Source organism: Mirounga leonina, unplaced genomic scaffold (genome assembly GCF_011800145.1).
Source record: "Mirounga leonina isolate KUSES-001 unplaced genomic scaffold, KU_Mleo_1.0 Mir_413, whole genome shotgun sequence".
Lineage (NCBI taxonomy): Eukaryota > Metazoa > Chordata > Mammalia > Carnivora > Phocidae > Mirounga > Mirounga leonina.
In genome coordinates, this window is record NW_023270734.1 from 3,555,346 (window position 1) to 3,574,305 (window position 18,960).

The 18,960-nt window shown below is 41.8% G+C and overlaps 1 protein-coding gene across 3 annotated transcripts in view; it reads left to right on the forward strand.

Annotated features, from left to right (window-relative positions):
• Positions 1-18,960, forward strand: part of MPP7 (membrane palmitoylated protein 7) — a 317,439-nt gene that overhangs the window by 280,546 nt on the left and 17,933 nt on the right. For all 3 annotated transcript variants that reach the window (XM_034987220.1, XM_034987221.1, XM_034987219.1), the window contains exon 13: positions 16,169-16,249. In XM_034987220.1, the coding sequence (XP_034843111.1) occupies positions 16,169-16,249 (81 nt within the window). The remainder of the gene's footprint in view (positions 1-16,168; positions 16,250-18,960) is intronic.

The following is an 18,960-nucleotide window of genomic DNA, read 5'->3' on the forward strand; positions in this document are numbered from 1 at the left end:
TATTTATTTATTTATTTATTTATTTATTTATTTATTTATTTATTTATATTTATTTATTTATTTATTTATTTGAGAGAGAGAGCAAGAGAGCATAAGCAGGGGGAGTGGGAGAGGGAGAAGCAGGCTTCCCGCTGAGCAGGGGGCCCAATGCGGGACTCGATCCCAGGACCCTGGGATCATGACCTGAGCTGAAGGCAGACGCTTAATGACTGAGCCACCCAGGCGTCCCTTTGCTGTGCTTGTTTTAGTCTTATAAAGGTCTACTTGTGTTTATCTGCCCAAGGAAGGGTTCAGGGACTGAAATGTAAGTTCATAGATTGGGGAAATCAGTTGAGGAAAATTAGGAGCCCAGAGTCTGCAGTATCCAGCTAGGCCTAGGAATCCATGAAGATGTTGCTTAGTTGTGGGCCTAGGACATTGTTGGATTAGTTTACTTCTTTTTTGGAGTTAATGGATTCCATTAGCACCTGGATTATGGTCTAGGTAATGAACAGTATCTAGAGATTATTATAATTGTTCCTTAGAAAATTTTATGTCCTTTTTCAGCTGTTGCAGCAAATAAATGGAATCTTTGATGGATACCTGTTTGGTCACTGGGCATAGCAAGAGGTCGTCTACATACTCTAGTGCAAATGTACTACGATATGTAGTGTGCTCAATTTCCTAGGGAACTATAGGGGATTTAAATTGGTGGAGCACTTGGGGGAAATAAGATGGGGCCCCATTGAGCCTGTGAGAGATGACTGCCCATTATGGTGTTAATTGTTCTAAGTCAAGGCAAATAGATGTTGACTGTTGGGGTCTCCAGGAATGCTGAAGAAGGCTGAACATAGGTCCACAGCAGCGAACCATCTTGACTCTGGTGGAACTTGTGACAAAAAGTTGTCAGGTTTGGAGCAACTGGGAAATGGGGAATAAGTGTCTTATTAATAGCTCTCAACTCTGGACAAATTGCCAACCCCACCCATCAGGTTTCCAGTCTGGCAGTTACAGGGGCTGGTCCAGGGAATGATTAGCCCCTGAGTGAGTAAGGTCTGTTGGTATGAGGTCTTGGATGGCTTCAGGCTTTAGTAGATATTGAGGCAATTTAGGAAGAGGTTTAGTTATGTTTATCTGAATTTTTATAGGCTCTGCACTCTGTTCTCCCAGTGTCAGTATTAGAAGTAGCCCACAGATTTTCAGGCACCTCAGATAAATCAGGGATCTGTGCTGGAATTGTTTTTCTTCTGTATCAGGGACAAGTTATAAGGGACATAAAAGATCAGGTTCAGGTTGGTCAGGTTGGTAAGGTGAGGTTTCCATTGGAGGCAAAATGTATTAGCCCTTTCAATTTTAGAAAGGAGATCTCTACCTAACAGGTTGACTGGTACTGTATTACATAGCAAACAAACAAACAAAAAACGACCCACCCACCCACACACACAAACTTTTTCAGTAAAATGTCCCAGAGGCATCTGTACTACAGGTCGAGATAGAAACTCTCTCTCAATTTTATTAGATACCCCAACTATAGAAACTTCTTTTTCACTCCAAGGGATTTGTTGTCCTATGAGAGCTGGGTTTAAAGTAGAGAATGTTGCTCCCATATCTACCAGAATCTGGCAAGGTTTTCCATTGATTTTACTTTTAGTCTTCCCTTGGCTGTTTACGGGGATTACTGGTAGCAGTTTTTCAGAGGATCCCTCAAAGTTGGCTCTGAGAGCGGCCATTTGGGGGAAGATAGGGAGGCATTTGAGTAGATGAGGAAGGATTTGCATAAGGCCTTTGATGATGGCTTTTTTCATAGTGTCCTATTTAAAGAAAAATGAGACATTGACCCCTGGTCCAGTTTTTGTTTTGTTTTGTTTGGGGTTGTTTTTTTTTTTTTTTTTTTTTTTTTTAAGATTTTTATTTGAGGGCGCCTGGGTGGCTCAGTTGGTTAAGCAACTGCCTTCAGCTCAGGTCATGATCCTGGAGTCCCGGGATCGAGTCCTGCATCGGGCTCCCTGCTTGGCGGGGAGTCTGCTTCTCCCTCTGACCCTCCCCCCTCTCATGCTCTCTCTCTCTCATTCTCTCTCTCAAATAAATAAATAAAATCTTTAAAAAAAAATAAGAAGATTTTTATTTGAGAGAGGGTGTGCGCACATGAGTGGGGAGAAGGGGCAGAGGGAGAGGGAGAAGCAGACTCCCTACTGAGCAGGGAGCCCAACGTATATGGGGCTTGATCCCAGGACCCCAGGATCATGACCTGAGCTGAAAGCAGATGCTTAAATGACTGAGCCACCCAGGCACACTGGTCCAGTGTTTTGATGACAGACTCCTAAGAGGGTGCAATTGGGGGGCGGGGGGCAGGTATTATTTTAGGTGCCTAGTTCGTAGCTTTTGTAGCTGTAGGCTAATAACTTCATGGACTTTTGATTTTGGTCTTGTTTTAAAGTCATAATGAGTTAGAGTCACAAGTTCAGTCAAATCCTTGCCCTTCCATCCCATCTTGTTTATTTATCAGTCCACTAATCACAGAAGATAATCCATTTACAAATAGGGCAACTAGAGCAGGTTGGGTGGCCTCATTTATTGTATACAACCTAGAATGCCATAGGAAGGGAGCTTGCAGATGGGCTTTAGAGTCCATCAGATTCGTCTTGTTGGCATGTTTGAATCATAGACCAGTCAAATGTGGGCAGTGAAGACTCTAGGAATGGCTTTTGAAAGATTCGTTGCTATCTTGCAGTCTTTTTCTGGTCCATAATGAGACCGTGATGAAGATGTCAAATGTTATCCTTGGGGTTATGCCATTCTGCTTCTCACATCCATTTTGGGGCTTCATCTGCTCCCACCAGGATGTGCACAAGCTGATAAAGATCTGACAGCCTGGGGTCATAGGCCGTGATGAGGACTCAATTCTTCAGAAAACTTTTGGGGTTCCTCCTTGAGTTTAGGAAATTCTTTAACTATGGGCCTTAGCTTGGTTTGGTTTTTGACCAAGGAGTGAAAGATGCCTGAGGAGGATCTCCTGCAGCCTTGGAGGGGTTTATTTTAAAATATAATTATGTAATTGTCTCTTCAGGGTGGAAGGGCAATTCAGATAGAGAGTAAAACATGAGTACTGAGGTAAAGGAGGGTAGAGGGGAGCAGTAGGAGTTATGTCAGTCTTTTGTTGTAAGGATCTCTGTGTCTTTAATTCTTCATTAGCCTTTTGCTATGAATTTTTCAGTGAGGCTATTTTGGCATCTTGAAGGCTTTTGGAAACTTCTCCATACCAATTAAAATAGGTATACCCATTCTGTTTGTTTGATTTGGGAACCTTTGCTTTCAAGCGCACTTCCTAAATGAACAGTCTAAATGAATGCTCCCCCAGTAATGGCCATTGCAATTCTAGGTTGTCTTTAGTAAGAGTTGCCATTTTTGTAGCTGTCTATTGCTTCCGGGACTGTAGTTCTTTATACATAGAATAAGCAGGTGGCACACCCAGCTCTTTGTAATTTAAGAATCTCATTTCTTTAGCTAAGCTGTTGGGTCTCCTTGAGCCAAACCAATACCTCAGAGGGATGTGCCACTGGGTTGAGGATTGTGTGGTGTTTTACAGCGTACCTCCCTGTGCAAGAAATTTTCTTGAGGTTTACAGGTGACATAGTGTCAATCTAACCCATTCCTTGACCAGCCTATCCTATCATGAGAGTCTTAGAGTTAGGTGTTGAGCACGCTAACAGCTATTAAGTACTGATCCATGTCCACTGAGTTTGCGGCTTTTTGGCTTCTGAGATTCTCAATTGGCAATAGCCTGTACCCACACAAAACCAGCCAAACAGGTGTGTACACATTAATGCACCAGCAGTAACCAAAGAGATGTGATGGCAGACTGGCCAAAAAAAGAAGAGGGATTAGTTGCACCCTCCAGCCATTCCCAGCACGGAACTGTGGACAGAACCAGCAGACCCCAGCAACAGGAGACTGGACCAAATAAGGGCTGGGACTAGAGGTCAGGGTAGAACCATCTACCAGATCTAACTAACCCGCTAAGTCCTGGATTGGAAAACCAATTAGATCAGGAGTTTGATGCAAAGAGAGCAGAGCCCAGAACCGGGGGGGTACTTACCCGTGGCCCTCAGAAACAACAAGAAAAATAGAACTCGAAGCATTCAGGGATATCACACCTGTGTTTCTCATCATCCCCAGAGGTGTCAGAAGTTTCCTTCAGATCCTTCTACTGCCACAAAATCTGTTAAAAAGCAAAATTCAACGAGTGAATCTTTAAGATCTTACTGACTTTATTCAGTGATTCGTGAATTGGGTAGCATCCCATCTAGCCGATAGCACTCCAAAGAGCTGTACAAAATGGAAGATTTTATAGGCAGAAGGGGCAGGACAAGGAGTGTGTATTGTTTCACCTTCCTTTGGGGGACGGCAGGGGTCTCTTAGGCAGATTACCTCACTGGTGCTGAGCAGGTAATTCTGGATTGACTGGTTTAAGAGTCCACTCCTGAGAGAGGTTGCAATTAATTAGGTTAGGTATTAAGTCTTTATTTGATGATGTGGGCTTAGCATAAGTGATTCCATTTTGGGCCTGTTGTCTCTCCTTTTTATCTTGTTAACTGAGAATACTAACAAGAGAAACATGAAGTGTTCACATATGAGTAGGCTTCCGCTAATTTTTTAACCTCTGTTTGAAACACTTAGAAGCCAAATTAGATTATTCGGCAGTTTATCATCTAAAAGAGGTAACCAAGCAGTGGACTCCAATTTTATAAGTATTGGATTGTTCCTGAATTAACTGTTAACTGTTCATGATGGGAGAAATCCTATACTAAGGAAGCAGTGCCTTGGCTCCTACAACATGTGTAGGAAGTTGGAAAGAGTAGAGTATAAGCAGCCCGGTCCTCCTCAAGCCTCATTTGTTTTTCCCACTGTTTTCAAAGCCATTGGGAATAATGATATTTGCCTTGAAACTGTAAGGCAAATATTGCTAAAGAGGTCCACAGTATTATTTGCTCTTTCTTACCGTAATACTACACACTTTTTATCCTTGGACTTAACCTTCAAGAAATTAAAATAGACCAAGTTGTTAACTTAGCAAAACTGTGACAGTTGAGGACTTTGAGCCTTGCTCACAAGTATTTAATTTTTTCTCTTCATTTTGTAAAGGTACTATTCCAAAGCCACATTTTAGCCACTAAAATAGCGTAGTGACATTTTCTGTTCTACTCCTTTCAGCATTTAAAAGTATTTTCCAAAAAGTATGTTAAAACCAAATGTCAGGCATTTAGTACATTTTTCTGCATAAATTTTATCTTTGGTGAGACCTGACTTTTTAAAAAGGAAAGTAATAAAGCCAAATAGTGTGTCTGTGTGTTTGTAGGGGAGGGAGTGGAGAGAAAGTTTTGGTGTTTAAAAAGCTACTAAAACACTTCACAGCTTAAGCCAATAGAAGAGCAAAATTCATCATGTGGCTATTCAGACAATTTGTGACTTGTTCTGTCTGGTTATGAGGCATACGAGGAAACTAATAATAAATCTTTCTATATATTTCACATTTCCAGCTTGAGCAATAAGTGCTATTCTGCCCTTCTTTGTGCCGAATCTCACATACTGTCTACAGACTGCTTTGTAGAGGTAGTTTGAATAAATAGACCTTTATAAGACTGTCATCATTTTTCCATAAAACTGTGGCAGAACAAAAAGTCTTGCACATAAAGCAGAGAGAAAAGCAAGCACTCAAAATGGAATATAAATGTTAATATGTTTATTAAAATTCTCATAACTTTGGCTGAACTTTGATTGAAGGCTTGTAGGAATTAGAGTCTGCTCTGGAGGATTTTATATAGACAACTGTAAACCCAAAAGTCATAATTGAATTTATGAGTGTGTGCTGGATTTAAAATTATAATCCTTGTATATAGGAGGTAAATGTGGTCTTTATTAGAATCACAGTTGGCTTTTTTATGCCATTGGCGTATCTTAAATGTTTATACTCTGGCTTAATTTCTGGGCATAAATCACAATTAAATTCATTCAGCTGATTTTTATGGAGTCCCAGCCGTGCCAGGCACGGTTCTAGGCACGTGGGTCCCTTCGTGCACAACACAAATGTTTTTGCCCTCGTGGCGTTTACATTCTCAGGGGAGGACCTAGAAAAACAGATTCAACATAAATTCGTAATATAATCAATTGTACAGTTCCAGAGGGTGGTAAATGCTGTGAAAGACCCTAAAAGCAGGGCAGATTCAGAGGAATCAGGATTTTGAATCAGATTGTGGTAGCCTTGTTGAAAAGGTCACATTTTTGAACAGACTCTTTAGCTTAGGAAGACTCAGGAATGGGTTTATTTTGACCTTTTAATTTTATTGACTCGTCATACCCCTGAGATAGAGGAGAGATGAGAACTTGAATCAGTCTGTAGAAGTCTGGTGTCAGTAGCTACTTTGGAAAAAATGATGCTCTTTTGGTAAGCCTCCCACTTATTTTTCTTTTCTTTTCTTTTTTTTTTTTTTTTTTGACATTAGCGTACAAGTTGATGCTTCATTAATAGGGATTTTCTTCCACTGTGAAAGTGTAACAGAGGAAAAAAGCCCTGAACCTCTGGCAGGGCTTGTTATGAACTGCAAAGTTGCTGTATTTTCTATGTAGTTTGATTGAACTTTAAATTTAGTTTTATAAAACAGCTTTGTCACTCGCCAGCACAGAATGCAGCCACCCACTATTGTGATCATTGTGAGTCAAATATAATAGCATGGTAGTTTCTATTTTATGCCTATAGAACAACAAAAATAGTAGTGCTACAGTAGGATAAGTAGGCTCTTTATCACATATCTGAGCTGAAGGATACCTAGAGATTTCATTTGATTTTTCTTGTAATAAATCAAATGAGTAAGTGTGTTTTTTCAGGTAACAAAAGCCGTTTGGATACTGAGTGCAGACTCCAGCAATTTTGCTATTTTTCTCTGGATAGTAAGAGGAACAAGTCTGGCCAATACTATAAAAGTGTCTGGGGGAAAATGTGGAAGAATTTTCATGTTAAGCAGGGCAGGTCCACTGGAGGTAAACACATAGTTAAAAACCGCATCCATGCGAGGAGCTTTCACACAATACGCCATTTTTTTTTTTTTAAGATTTTATTTATTTATTTGAGAGAGAGAGAATGAGAGACAGAGAGCACGAGAGGGAAGAGGGTCAGAGGGAGAAGCAGACCCCCTGCCGAGCAGGGAGCCCGATGCGGGACTCGATCCAGGGACTCCAGGATCATGACCTGAGCCGAAGGCAGTCGCTTAACCGACTGAGCCACCCAGGCGCCCACAATACGCCATTTTTATGTCTGTGTCAGGATGTCCAAAGATCATGAGCAAAAACAGATAGTACTTGATCAGAGCAACACATTTCTCTCCAGTATATTGTTTAATACTGCACAGAAATCCAAATAAGAATGGATTTTATTAAATGCGTTCTGTCACATGAGTACATCTTGTGTTAAGACTAATTCGGCCAATCTCCTCTACCTGTGTCTACCTCTTTCTGAGAAGTTTCTTTCCTAACAAATGAGTAACACTTCAGCACCATTGTCCTTTCATGTGTAAGGTACCACTCATCTATATTTACATTATTAAATTCATTTTGATGCTCATCAACCTTAACAAAAACTATAACTAAATGCTACGCTGGACATTTACAAATAAAACTTACTTTATTGTCATTTTTTTGTAGACTACGTGAGTGTCTTTTTAAAAAAATATATATTACATTTCAGGGGCACCTGGGTGACTCGGTCAGTTAAGTGTCCAACTCTTGATTTCAGCTCAGGTCATGTATCTCAGGGTTCCAAGATTGAGCCCCACATCGGGCTCTTTGCTGGGCGTGGAGCCTGCTTAAGATTCTCTCCTCCCTCTGCCCTTCTCCCCTGCTCATGTATTCTCTCTTTCTCAAAAAAATTAAATAAAATGTTATCACATTTCATAGATTTCAATTAAATCATCTTCACAGTAGTAATACATTATTGTTCTAGTAGGTATTCACTCAGGGTCTGCACTAACATATAAATAAGTAGATGGTTGAAGTTTTCTTTAAGTACAATACCACAGAGTATGTCCATAATTTTTTTTTTTAGTATGAGAACACCATACCCATATTTTAGAGCCTTCTTTCAGTGTACCTACAGTTTCAGAGTGCCACTGTGGGCACTGGTTTTATTTCCTCCATGCTTTCTCCACTCATTTAGCTTTTTTTGATTTTAAATTGTATATGTCTGTTTCAGATTCAGAAGGTAGATCTTTTGGGGGGCCATGTCTACAGCATGAAAAACTTCTGTGCATCAACTATGAATTAATTTTACAAGTGTATTATGCTTACATTCTAATAGAAACACATTTCTTGTTTTCCATCCATAAAGATTTATTACAAATTCTAAACCCTTATACGCATCCATGGATTAAAAAGAAGAAAATCTGAAAATAAAACAGTGAAAACATTCAGCGTCTTAGAACTACATGGATAATGAGTCAATAATGTCAACAGAGGTGGAGGTCATTTGGGGCAAAGGCGTTGTATATGTGTAAATTCTCCTCTGTACATAAACAAAGGCTGAGAATTTGCATATGGATTTTTTAAAAAATCTTTTTAAGATAGAAATAAAGGCATTTTTGCTTTTAGTTTAACGCAAGTATTTCCTTAAATGGAAAGTTTTAAACAGAAACTTTAACAGCATCATTATTGACACCCTAAATGGGCTATATTTCTTTGGCTGAAATGAATGAACCTTCATATAAAATCACACACAACACATTTGCCTACTTTCAGGAAGGAGTTACTAATTAAATGTACAAGAGTAATAAAAACAATATGCCTTCCTAATTATCTTAATTATCTAATTGGTACAGTTTTTATAAGAACATCAACTAATTAATGGCTTTATTCTTTCTTGTATTTGCACGCACAGTTGATTTTGTAAATTTTTATGGAATTAAAAAAAATGAAACGGATACTTATTTACATGTTTTGGTTTGAATAGAAACATTCTTCTATGTTATTTTCGAGCTAGAAAAACATCAGTTTTAGTTCACTGCCTGGATTCCAAATTAATGAATTCCAGAATGATTTTTAAGGTGCTTTTTTTTGGCTTTTACTTACCTATCATCATTGTATTTTATTTCCTTCGTCCTAAATCTAGAATGCCGACACACGGCCTAGCATACATTGTCTTCGATAAGTTTCATACAGACTTTTCCAAGGTTCTGCACAGAATGAGTTTTGAGATCCCCAGATCTGACTTTTTGTAGCTGGGGTCTCTGTGTAATCCACGAGCACAGATAGTCATCACTATCCAAGGTGCGGGGCAGCTTGGAAACCGGGTGAAAGACTGAAGCTACGGGTCACAGGCATAATCAGACAGTGGATAACTGGCTACCTGAGTTTGTATTTTATGGACATTCTTTTGATAAGATGATAGGCAGGATGGAAAGAATACAGACCTTTTGAGTCAGACAAGGCTGTTGAACACCAGTTGAGGCACACTCCAGACCTTAGGAAAATTGCATTTAGGAAGATTCCTTCGCCTCTCATCGTCCGTTTTCTCGTCTGCAAGATGAGGATGGTAATACCTTAGAGGGTTAGTAATGGTGTATGTTAACTGTGTAACATGCCTGCCACAAAGAAACCTCAGTGTGTCATCATCATAATTATTCTTTTTCCAAAGCCTGTTGTCTGTGATGTAAATATGTGCTATTTAGATTATATTCTTTCTCTTTAAACATTAACAAGCATACCTGAAAACAAACTATAGGGTAACCAGTTTATATACATATGTGTATGTGTATTTCACCAATTGCAGTAACAGTTGCTATATCGAAGGGGAAATGAGTCTGTCCCACTGCACAGTGAACCTAACTTAGTCTGCATCCCTAAAGTGGCCTGCAGTGTAAATAAATATTGTATCCTAAATCAGCCAACCGAAAGTGCTGTGAACTTACCCCTAGCCATGGGGGATCAGGGGTGTGGAGCTTAGGTGGTGATCTTAAGGTTAAGATCTAAAAAGAAAAATTCTAGAACTTCAGCAGTGTGGATGACAGAATTGATCCAAGAGCTTGTCAGGGAAAATGCTGTTTGGAGGCGCTCAGGACAATTTTGTAGTAAGAGTGATGGAAGCCGTATCCCTACTTTAACCATTTTTATAAGGAAACTCCCACCTTCGAAGATGATGACCTCAAATCTAGGGAAAATGTTTCAAATAAAATCTTTTGCCACTGAACATTCTTGGCATACTCCATGAGTGTGCAGTGAAGCAAGCTCACTACAAAGAGATTATATAAAGGGGTAAAATTGAATACAGTCAAAACGTCAGGGTATCCTATTAGAGACAGCATACTTTCCCCCCCTAATTCAAACACAACTAGTTTTTTCCTCCAGAGTTAAAATAAATCATTGTGTTTTTTGGCATGGGTAGTAGAAGAAAGAAAAAAGAAAACAAAAAAAAACTAGGCTCTCACTCAACAAAGTATCTTACACTCTGGGAAGCACTCCAGAGCCGAGACCTGCCGAAGAAACAGTATATTCATGTCACCCTTTTAGTCCTGGGTGCTGGGGCTGGGGGTGGGCATGGCAGGCCCGCACACGCTCTTTAAGTTGAGTGTTTTATTCTTCTCTTTTTCTTGGAGCATATATAACTGAGTTTGCATCATCTATACAGAGAACACAGCTCCATTTGTAATACACCTTGTTTTTCTTTTTCGTTTTCTATTAAAGAGTACGTTTTAGCACTTTAAATATTTTGGGTACCTTCAGAGTAGATCAGATACATACACCCCAAATGGCGCCTGGCATTTCGCTATCAGTCAATACTCTTATCACTTTCCTCCTCTCTCTCCGAGATCTCGTTTCTCCTCACCATCCTGGGCTCTGCCTTGCCGTGCCTGCACGACAAGGGCACCCTCGCCCTGTCCTCTTTGTCACACCACAGTCCTGGCTGAGATGAGATAGACGGATTCCCTTCCCTGAAACTTGCTGGTCCACAGCCGAATCATCACCTTCCCCCTTCTTCTCTGTATTTTAAGATCCAGAGAGCCAAGTGCAGACGTAAGCTCTACCAGCTCCTCTTGGGGACCAGGAGCACATTCCCTCACTATCATATCCAGGCATTCTAGATGCAGATGCTGTTACGTACATTTCGCTCCCATTCCTTTGTTTCATTCAGCAGATAGTTTTACCTCCAGAACAGCAGAATTACTTAGTATAATTGAAATGAATAAAACTAACAAGTGCCTACAGTTTGCCAGCTGGTAAACAAGTCGATGACACCCCTGTTTTCACAGAGCTCACAGGCTGTTAAAGGAGAGAGACAGGTAAACCGACAATTACAGTATAGTGGGATTAGTCCTTTGAATTGGGAGCAAAGGGAATGCATGAACTTGGTACCAAACCCAAATTTAAAGTTGTTAGGGCAGATTCCCTGAAGTATGCCTAAGCTGAAACAACAGAGAAGAACTAGCCCGTGTAGAGGCACCTGGGTGGCTCAGTCAGTTAAGCATCCAATTCTTGGTTTCGACTCAGGTCGTGATCTCAGGATCCTGAGGTCGAGCCCCCTATTGGGCTCTGTGCTCAGTGTGGAGTCTGCTTAAAGACTCTCCCTCACCCTCTGTCTCCTTCTGCCCCTCCCCCCCCCAGTGCATCTCTCTCTCTCTGTCTCTCTCTCTCTCTCTCAAAACAAAACAAAAATAGGGGCGCCTGGGTGGCTCAGTTGGTTGAGCGACTGCCTTCGGCTCAGGTCATGATCCTGGAGTCCCTGGATCGAGTCCCGCATCGGGCTCCCTGCTCAGCGGGGAGCCTGCTTCTCCCTCTAACCCTTCCCCCTCTCATGTACTCTCTCTCTCTCTCTCATTCTCACTCTCTCAAATAAATAAATAAATCTTTAGCAAAAAAACAAAACAAAAAAAACCAAAAACACATGAAGAGGACAAGAGCGTCCTTGCAAAAGCAGGCAGCATGTGGTAAGGCCCCCAAAACACAAAGGAGAACCTGCCACATTTCTAGAAGCAGGGGGACCTCATGTAGCTGGAGTGTGCAAGGCATGGGAAGGAGTGGCAAGGATGAAAATCAGAGACACAGAGGTAGCTCACAAGGTGCAATCTGTATAAACCTGTCAGAGAATTTCTGTTTGATTCTGTAGGCAGTGGAGGCAGAATGTGAAATGCTGGTGAGAAGGAGCAGAGACAGGAAGGACATCTTAAGGTGAAGGGAAGTTTGTTGTTGTTTTAAGGTAGGAGAGAATTTATTCGTTGTAAGTGCTGACAGAAAGGAGCTAGCTGGAAGAGGTGGAAGATTCAGGAAGAGTGATCTCTGAGAGAAGGTGTAAAAGTGTATGACTGCAGAGAAGTATCTAGATGATGGTCTAGGTGGGTTTAGATACAGTTTCTAGAAAGGACTTCAAAGACCTTTCCACTTGTTGGACTCTGTTTTCTCTGGAGTAGATGAAGTCTTCTACTGAGCTGGAGGTGGTGATGGTGATACTAGAAGTTGCATTCACTCCACAGATTTTTATTGAGGACTTGCTTTATGGGGATGGTAAGTGACATAATAGGATTCTTGCCCTCATGGGGCCTCTGTCTAGTGGGAAAGACAGGCCATGAAGCGATGTATTACCCAGTTGTTGAATTGCGACTTTTAAGTATTGGGAAGATAGACAGGATGCTCTGAAAACCTAAAAATGAGAAACATGATCGACAGGGTCAGGACAGTCTTGCAGACTTGCTTGAGGAAGATCTGTTTGAGCCAAGCTCTGACATTTCAGAACTCGCTGGGGCTCCAGATGAAGGAGGGAACTTGAGCAAATGCTTCGAGGCAAGAGGATGAGGCAGGGACCGGTCACATGGAGCCTTGTAAACCGTGTGAAGATTTTAATCTTTTTCGGAAGGGCCTCTGGAAACTACATTTCCAAGAATGTTAAGCAAGGGAGTGACAGGATCAGAATAGCTCCTTAGAAGGACCTGGGGCTGCTGGTGATGGGGGGGTTAAGGTGGCTGTTGAGCAGGTGTGGGGCAGCTGAGGAGGCTGGTCCAGGGGAGGAGGTGAACATGGCAGCGCCCTGGACTAGGGTGGCAGCAGCAGCAATCAAGATGGTAGACCTGCAGGCTATTTAGGGGGTAAAATTGACAGCCTTTGGCAATTGTTTGACAGTAGGGGGTATGTAAGCCAGCTGGTGGCTCCCACATGTGGCTACAGAGGAATGGAGCATTGCAGTTACCATCGTGGGGATGTGAGAAATACAGTAGATAGGAGAACATGGAATACTTGCCAGAGAGCGTGTAAGTCTAGTTTGTTCGTGGAGAGTAGGAATGTATGGCAGGACTGCTCCAGGGCTGCCTGGGTTTTCGGCACTCGTCTAGGTGTGGGGAGGGGCTGCGGGATGGATCTTAGACTGGAGGTTTCCTTGGCAAATGTGATAGAAGGACAGTGTGTAAGAGATTTGAGAGTATTAGCAAAATAGGAGACATGATGGCCCATGGAAGTGAAGGCATGAAGGGCTGCTAGATAAGAAGGAAAGAAATGAGAAAGCACTAGAGGTCCTTGCGACAGTAGGTGTGGGAGGCACAACCGAATGACAGATCTCAAGGGATCAGAGATCTAAGTCCTATCAGAAAGTTTGAATTTAATATTTCAGTAATGAAAGAGCTGCTGGTGATGGCAGAGTCTCGAGGTCGGCCCTGTGAGTGGTCAAAGCGAAGTAGAGAAGAAGGTCGTTCGAGACTCGGAGTCAGGGAGGTTAGAGGCTGGCATTTTGAAGGATATTCATGTGAATGCTGAGCTCACCCAAGGGGATGGAAGGAATTGAGGTGCAGAGGATGACAAGAGCCAGGGGCTAATGTCTCAGAACAGTGGCTCTTGACAGGGGCGGCACTGCCCCCTGGGAAGCATATGGGCATTTACTCTATTTTTATAAAGTCAGAATGGCTGAGGGGGCCAGGAATGTAGACGTGCCATTTCTGTGGAACACAGATCCGACCTGCATCCCACATACTCTTGCAGAGTGTATGGTCAGGGTGCCAGGGCAAGGCCCTCTGTTTGTAGTAAACATTCAGGGACCAAACAGATCAGCATAGGGTAGGGTGTCAAGATAAGAGGTCTCCCTTCTGGGACAATGAAGCACTATCCCATCCCATATATCTTTATGCTATACTTACATGTAAAGTGAGGGTCATTTGCAAAAGTATCATTTTCTTCACTTTGATAGTCTTGACCTGTTCTCTCTATTTCATCTGAGGCTGTTTCCCCCTTCCCTTATCATATTCCAAAAAGTCTCCCCTTTGGGGCTTCCATTTTCAGGTAGCACCTTTGGGCTTCCATTTTCAGGTACTTTCTCATATGGAATGGTTCCTGAGCTTATTACTCTTAAATCCAACCATATTATAGGTGGGTACAAACATCTGACATCATTAGGTTTTCTAGTCATGTCCAAGCATTTACATATTGAAATACATATTTTATTATAAGTACTTTTTTGTCTTTCATATATTACAATGAGGGCATTTTATTAATTTGGAGGGCTAGTGCGTTACATTGGCTCCGAATTCCATTTCAGGGCATAAATGGGATATTACAGAGTATTTACTATAAAAAGGGAGAGCTGAGCCCCAGGGAATTGGTACTTGACAGCAGTTCCTGGAAAGATTAGTGAGTGACCAGCAGCGGGGCGGGGGGGGCAAGGGAGGGCCCTAAAAGTGTCAGCAAAGCAAGGAAGGCACAGCCTCCCAACTCCAGCTTCATCTTCACTCACACTTTTCCCTCCACCCGGGATGCCCACCATTCTCTTCTCTGTCCACCTGTCTGTTCTTCATTGTCCAGCATAAAACCTTATTCTTCTCAAAGCCCAGAACAGGAAGTAGGCAAGGGAATGAACACGAATGCCTGGATTCACGGATTCCTCCCAAGAGAGGGAGCGTGATTACTTTCCGAATTAGCATGAAGTCTAATCGAAGTTCAAAGATGTTAACTTTGTCCGTGACGTAGTCCCCCCAGGCTGCTGTGATGACATACCACAGCCGGGGTGGCCTGTCCACAACGGGAATTGACTTCTCACAGTCCTGGAGGCTGGGCAGTTGGTGGTCAGGGTGCCAGGGCAAGGCCCTCTGCCAGGTCACACACATCTGGTGTGTCCTCACATGCTGGAACTGGAGGGAGCTCTGTGGAATCTCTTTTATAAAAGAGCACCGATCCCTTCCTGAGGGCTCCAGCCTCATGACCTAAGCACCTGCGCAAAGCCCCACCTTCTACCACCTTGGGCGCTGGGGTTCCAACATGTGAATTGGAGGTGGGGGGTGCACCCATTCAGACCCCGGCACCCAGCATCACCAGGGGAAGGAGTAGTGAAGAGGGGACTCTAACCCAGGGCAGTCTGGGCCTGCAGCTTGCCTTCTGCCCAGCGCATGCACCACCATTAAGTGGACCCTGACGGCAGAGACGCTAGCCATTCGGGACTTCTGACCTTCTAACTTGTTTTCTGACTCCCTACTTGGAAGTGCTTTTTGTGTTGCCCCTAGTCTCATAATTGTTTTGTGTGACTCTGTCCACCCAGTTAGTTTCTTTGAAGGCAGAGTTCACTTTTGTTCGCTACAGCATCTACAGTATGCTTTGTCCGTGGTGGGTGTTTAATCTGTATACACGGACTGCTTTAAACACCTAAGGCTTGTGCCAGTTTTCAAACGCTTAAGGACCCACTGAAAACATAGTGTCACGAGAGTTACCTTGACCAAGGTACATGTGGCGGATCGTTTTGCAAATTTAAAACACATCATTAGATTTGGATCAAAAATACAATTAACGTTCAAAGATGTTCTTTTATTAAGTTCTAAAAATGTTTGAAATTGAAATGACTCGTGCCCAGACTCTGAACTTCGACTTTTTCAGGCGTACGTACATTTTTTAGGCTCTTCCAGATACCATCACTTGGTAATACATAGTCAGATACTCTTGAGTGTGTTTCACTGAAAACATAAATATTTCTCATCTTTTTAATAGAAAGGCAGGGATTTAAATTTTGATATTAAAAAAGCAACAAACGAACTAGCTTTTCCTTAGGTACACCTTAACTCGAGATACTCTTTACTTGGGATGCCAAGTGGGGTCCATGTTCTCTGTCTTAGGGATCCAGGTGAATTACAGATGTGTGTATGTGGTGTTTTGTTTTATAACGCATTTATATTCTCTTGTTTTTCAGGTCCTGTAGGAGTAGGTCTGAATGAACTGAAACGAAAGCTGCTCATCAGCGACACCCAACACTACGGTGTGACAGTGCCCCGTAAGTTCCCTGCACCCCCGGTAACAATCGGTCAGCACTGATGAAAGATGGGTGGTGCCCGACACGGTTCCAGGCGTTCAGCCTCTGGCCCCACAACAGCCCTAGCAAGTATGCAGCAACACTCTCCATTTTTTACAGTGGAGGAAACTGAGGCATGGGAGTGAAGGGGTTGCCCCAGACTGCAGAGACTGTTGGCGGGACGTTTGTTAATCACGGCTTCTCTACTCTCAGTTTTTATGGTAAATTTTAATACGCATGTGACACTAAATTAGTATTTACAAATTTTCTCCTAGATAAAAGCCTGACTCTTCTACTTCCTAAAATAGGTGCTAATGTTTTCCAGAGATTTTCACCAGGTTTAAGATCAGAAGGACCAAACCACAGAGAGCTGAAGGAGGCCTCTTCTAATAGAAGCCTTTCTTAATTACTTTTTATATGTAGTAATTGGCAGATGGTGTTAAATGGGCCTCTTTCATGGCCATATAATCCAAATACGGTGGGCTTCTTTTCAGTATACAGAATTAGATCTATTTTTATAAAAGAGGTTTTCATAGGCTTTCTTACAAGTGAAATGTGATTCTGGAAGCATTTTGATCTCCAGAATAAATGCCACTTGACTACTTAATATGTTGATGTTAGAAAGCCGTCTAAAAGGCTAAAATTGAAATGTTGGCTTTTTCAAGTGGTTTTGGTCCTATTAAAAACAACACAAAACACACAGCTGTTTGTATATGGCCCTGAGCAGTGTTCTCTAGTTTTGGAAGACTTCAACTTTATTTTAAAGTTATAGTTTTCTATTACCTCAAGTTACTCCTTGTTACTGCATTTTTCCAAATTATTGTTCATAATCATGTTCAGCCATACGTTACAGGGCCCTTGGTTTCCACCAACAGAGATGAAAGGAAAGGAAAAATGTGGAAATGTGGAATTAAACTGTGTTTTTTTTCTTTAACTTTAATTATTCACTTCTCTTGCAAAAGCTGGCTTGCAATATATGGGTAATTCGAGAATTTTACAAAACAATTGTCAGTCTTACAGGGGAGTAGTTACAAAGCACCTGGAGGGTGGAAAAACAGATTACAAAGGGAAAAAAATGCATGTATTAATTTCCTACCATGTATTCATCTCCTTTATTTGTCTTAATTTATTTCATCGTCCCAACCACTGGGCGACATCTGCCTGCCACAGAGGAGGGAAGAGAAAGGCTATGGGACTTACTCAGAGTTGTACTCGTCGCAGTTGCATGCACCATGCTTCCACTTTTCATGTCCTTCCTCCTATACAGCACTACACAGTCTTTTCCAACTACAGATGCTCTTTATTGTCGCATAGTTAGTAATAAACATCAATTTATTTGGAAGATGATAAATACCAATAAGACTGTCTCTGAAACATACCCTTTATGGTAGTTTTGGTGTTACTCAAGGACCTTGGGCAATGTACTTGGGCCTCAATCTATCCAACACTTCAGATAATATCGGTTTCTGAGGTTGTTATAGAAATTGACAATATCCAGAAAATCTATTTTATATATCCCAAGCGACTCATAATACTGGACATTTTGGGAAGATAACAGCCATAGCATCAACTCAGGATGATTTCATTAATTACAGAAGAATATATTTTAAGACCAGTGTTGGCATTTTAGATTGTTTTCTCCAGTTAGAGTCTTGATTATCTAGAGAAAAATTATTGCTTTGATTATTCCACCAGTATTCTGTTCGATGTTTAACTATAAATCTTTCCCCAAAATGCACTAAATCTCCACCAGAATGGGTAAGTTTTTGAAAATGATGTGGAGCAATGAAACTCTCACACATCGCTGGTGGGAGTGTAAAGTAATTTCACCCACTCTGGAAAACTAAGTGGCAGTATCTACTAAGGCTGAGTGAGCATCTACCCCATGACCCCTCGATCCCACTTAGTACGCAGCCAACAGAGATGCACACAACATGCACTCAGATAGTCTTAGAAACGTTATTCACAAGAGCCCCAAACTGGAAACGACCCAAATGCCCAGCAGCAGTAGACTGGATAGGTACGTGATGGTATATGCACACAACGGAAGATGCAATGCACAATTTGCTACTACAGTGCAGCAATATGAATGAATTCCCCAAACATGTTCAGCGAGAGGAGGCAGACACGAGAGAGAATATGCAGTATGACTCCATGTTTACAAATACAATAAAAGCAGTGCTGAGGTGCTCTTAGAAATCGTGAGGAAGGTGGGTTGGAAGGGTGGTTCTGGAGTGCTGGAGATGTTCCGTTTCGTGGTAGAGTGCTGCTTACCCGGGTGTTTTTGATCTGTGAAAACTCATTACGCTTACATGTGAACTTTTCTGTGTATCATACTTCAGGGTTTTGAATGTTAAAAAGAAATACTTGGTACTTTAGTTCACTGTGGTTTGCTGATGTCGATTTGCTGGTCTCGACTGCACTACAGTTATGGAAGATGAACACCTTCCTTTATTGGAGAAAACTGAGTGATAGTCACATGGGACCTTCTCTAAGCTGTTTTTGCAACTTATTGTGAATCTATAATTATTGCAATTTAAAAAAATTAAAGGGATGCTAAATGAGGTAAATACTGTCGCTCTCAGGCTAAAATGGCAGAACAAATTATATGATCTTTACAAAATATCTGTGTTGCCACGTTAAACATTCCAAGTTGCTTTTAAGGAAGGTGGTGGCCGGGGCCCGTTTTCTGC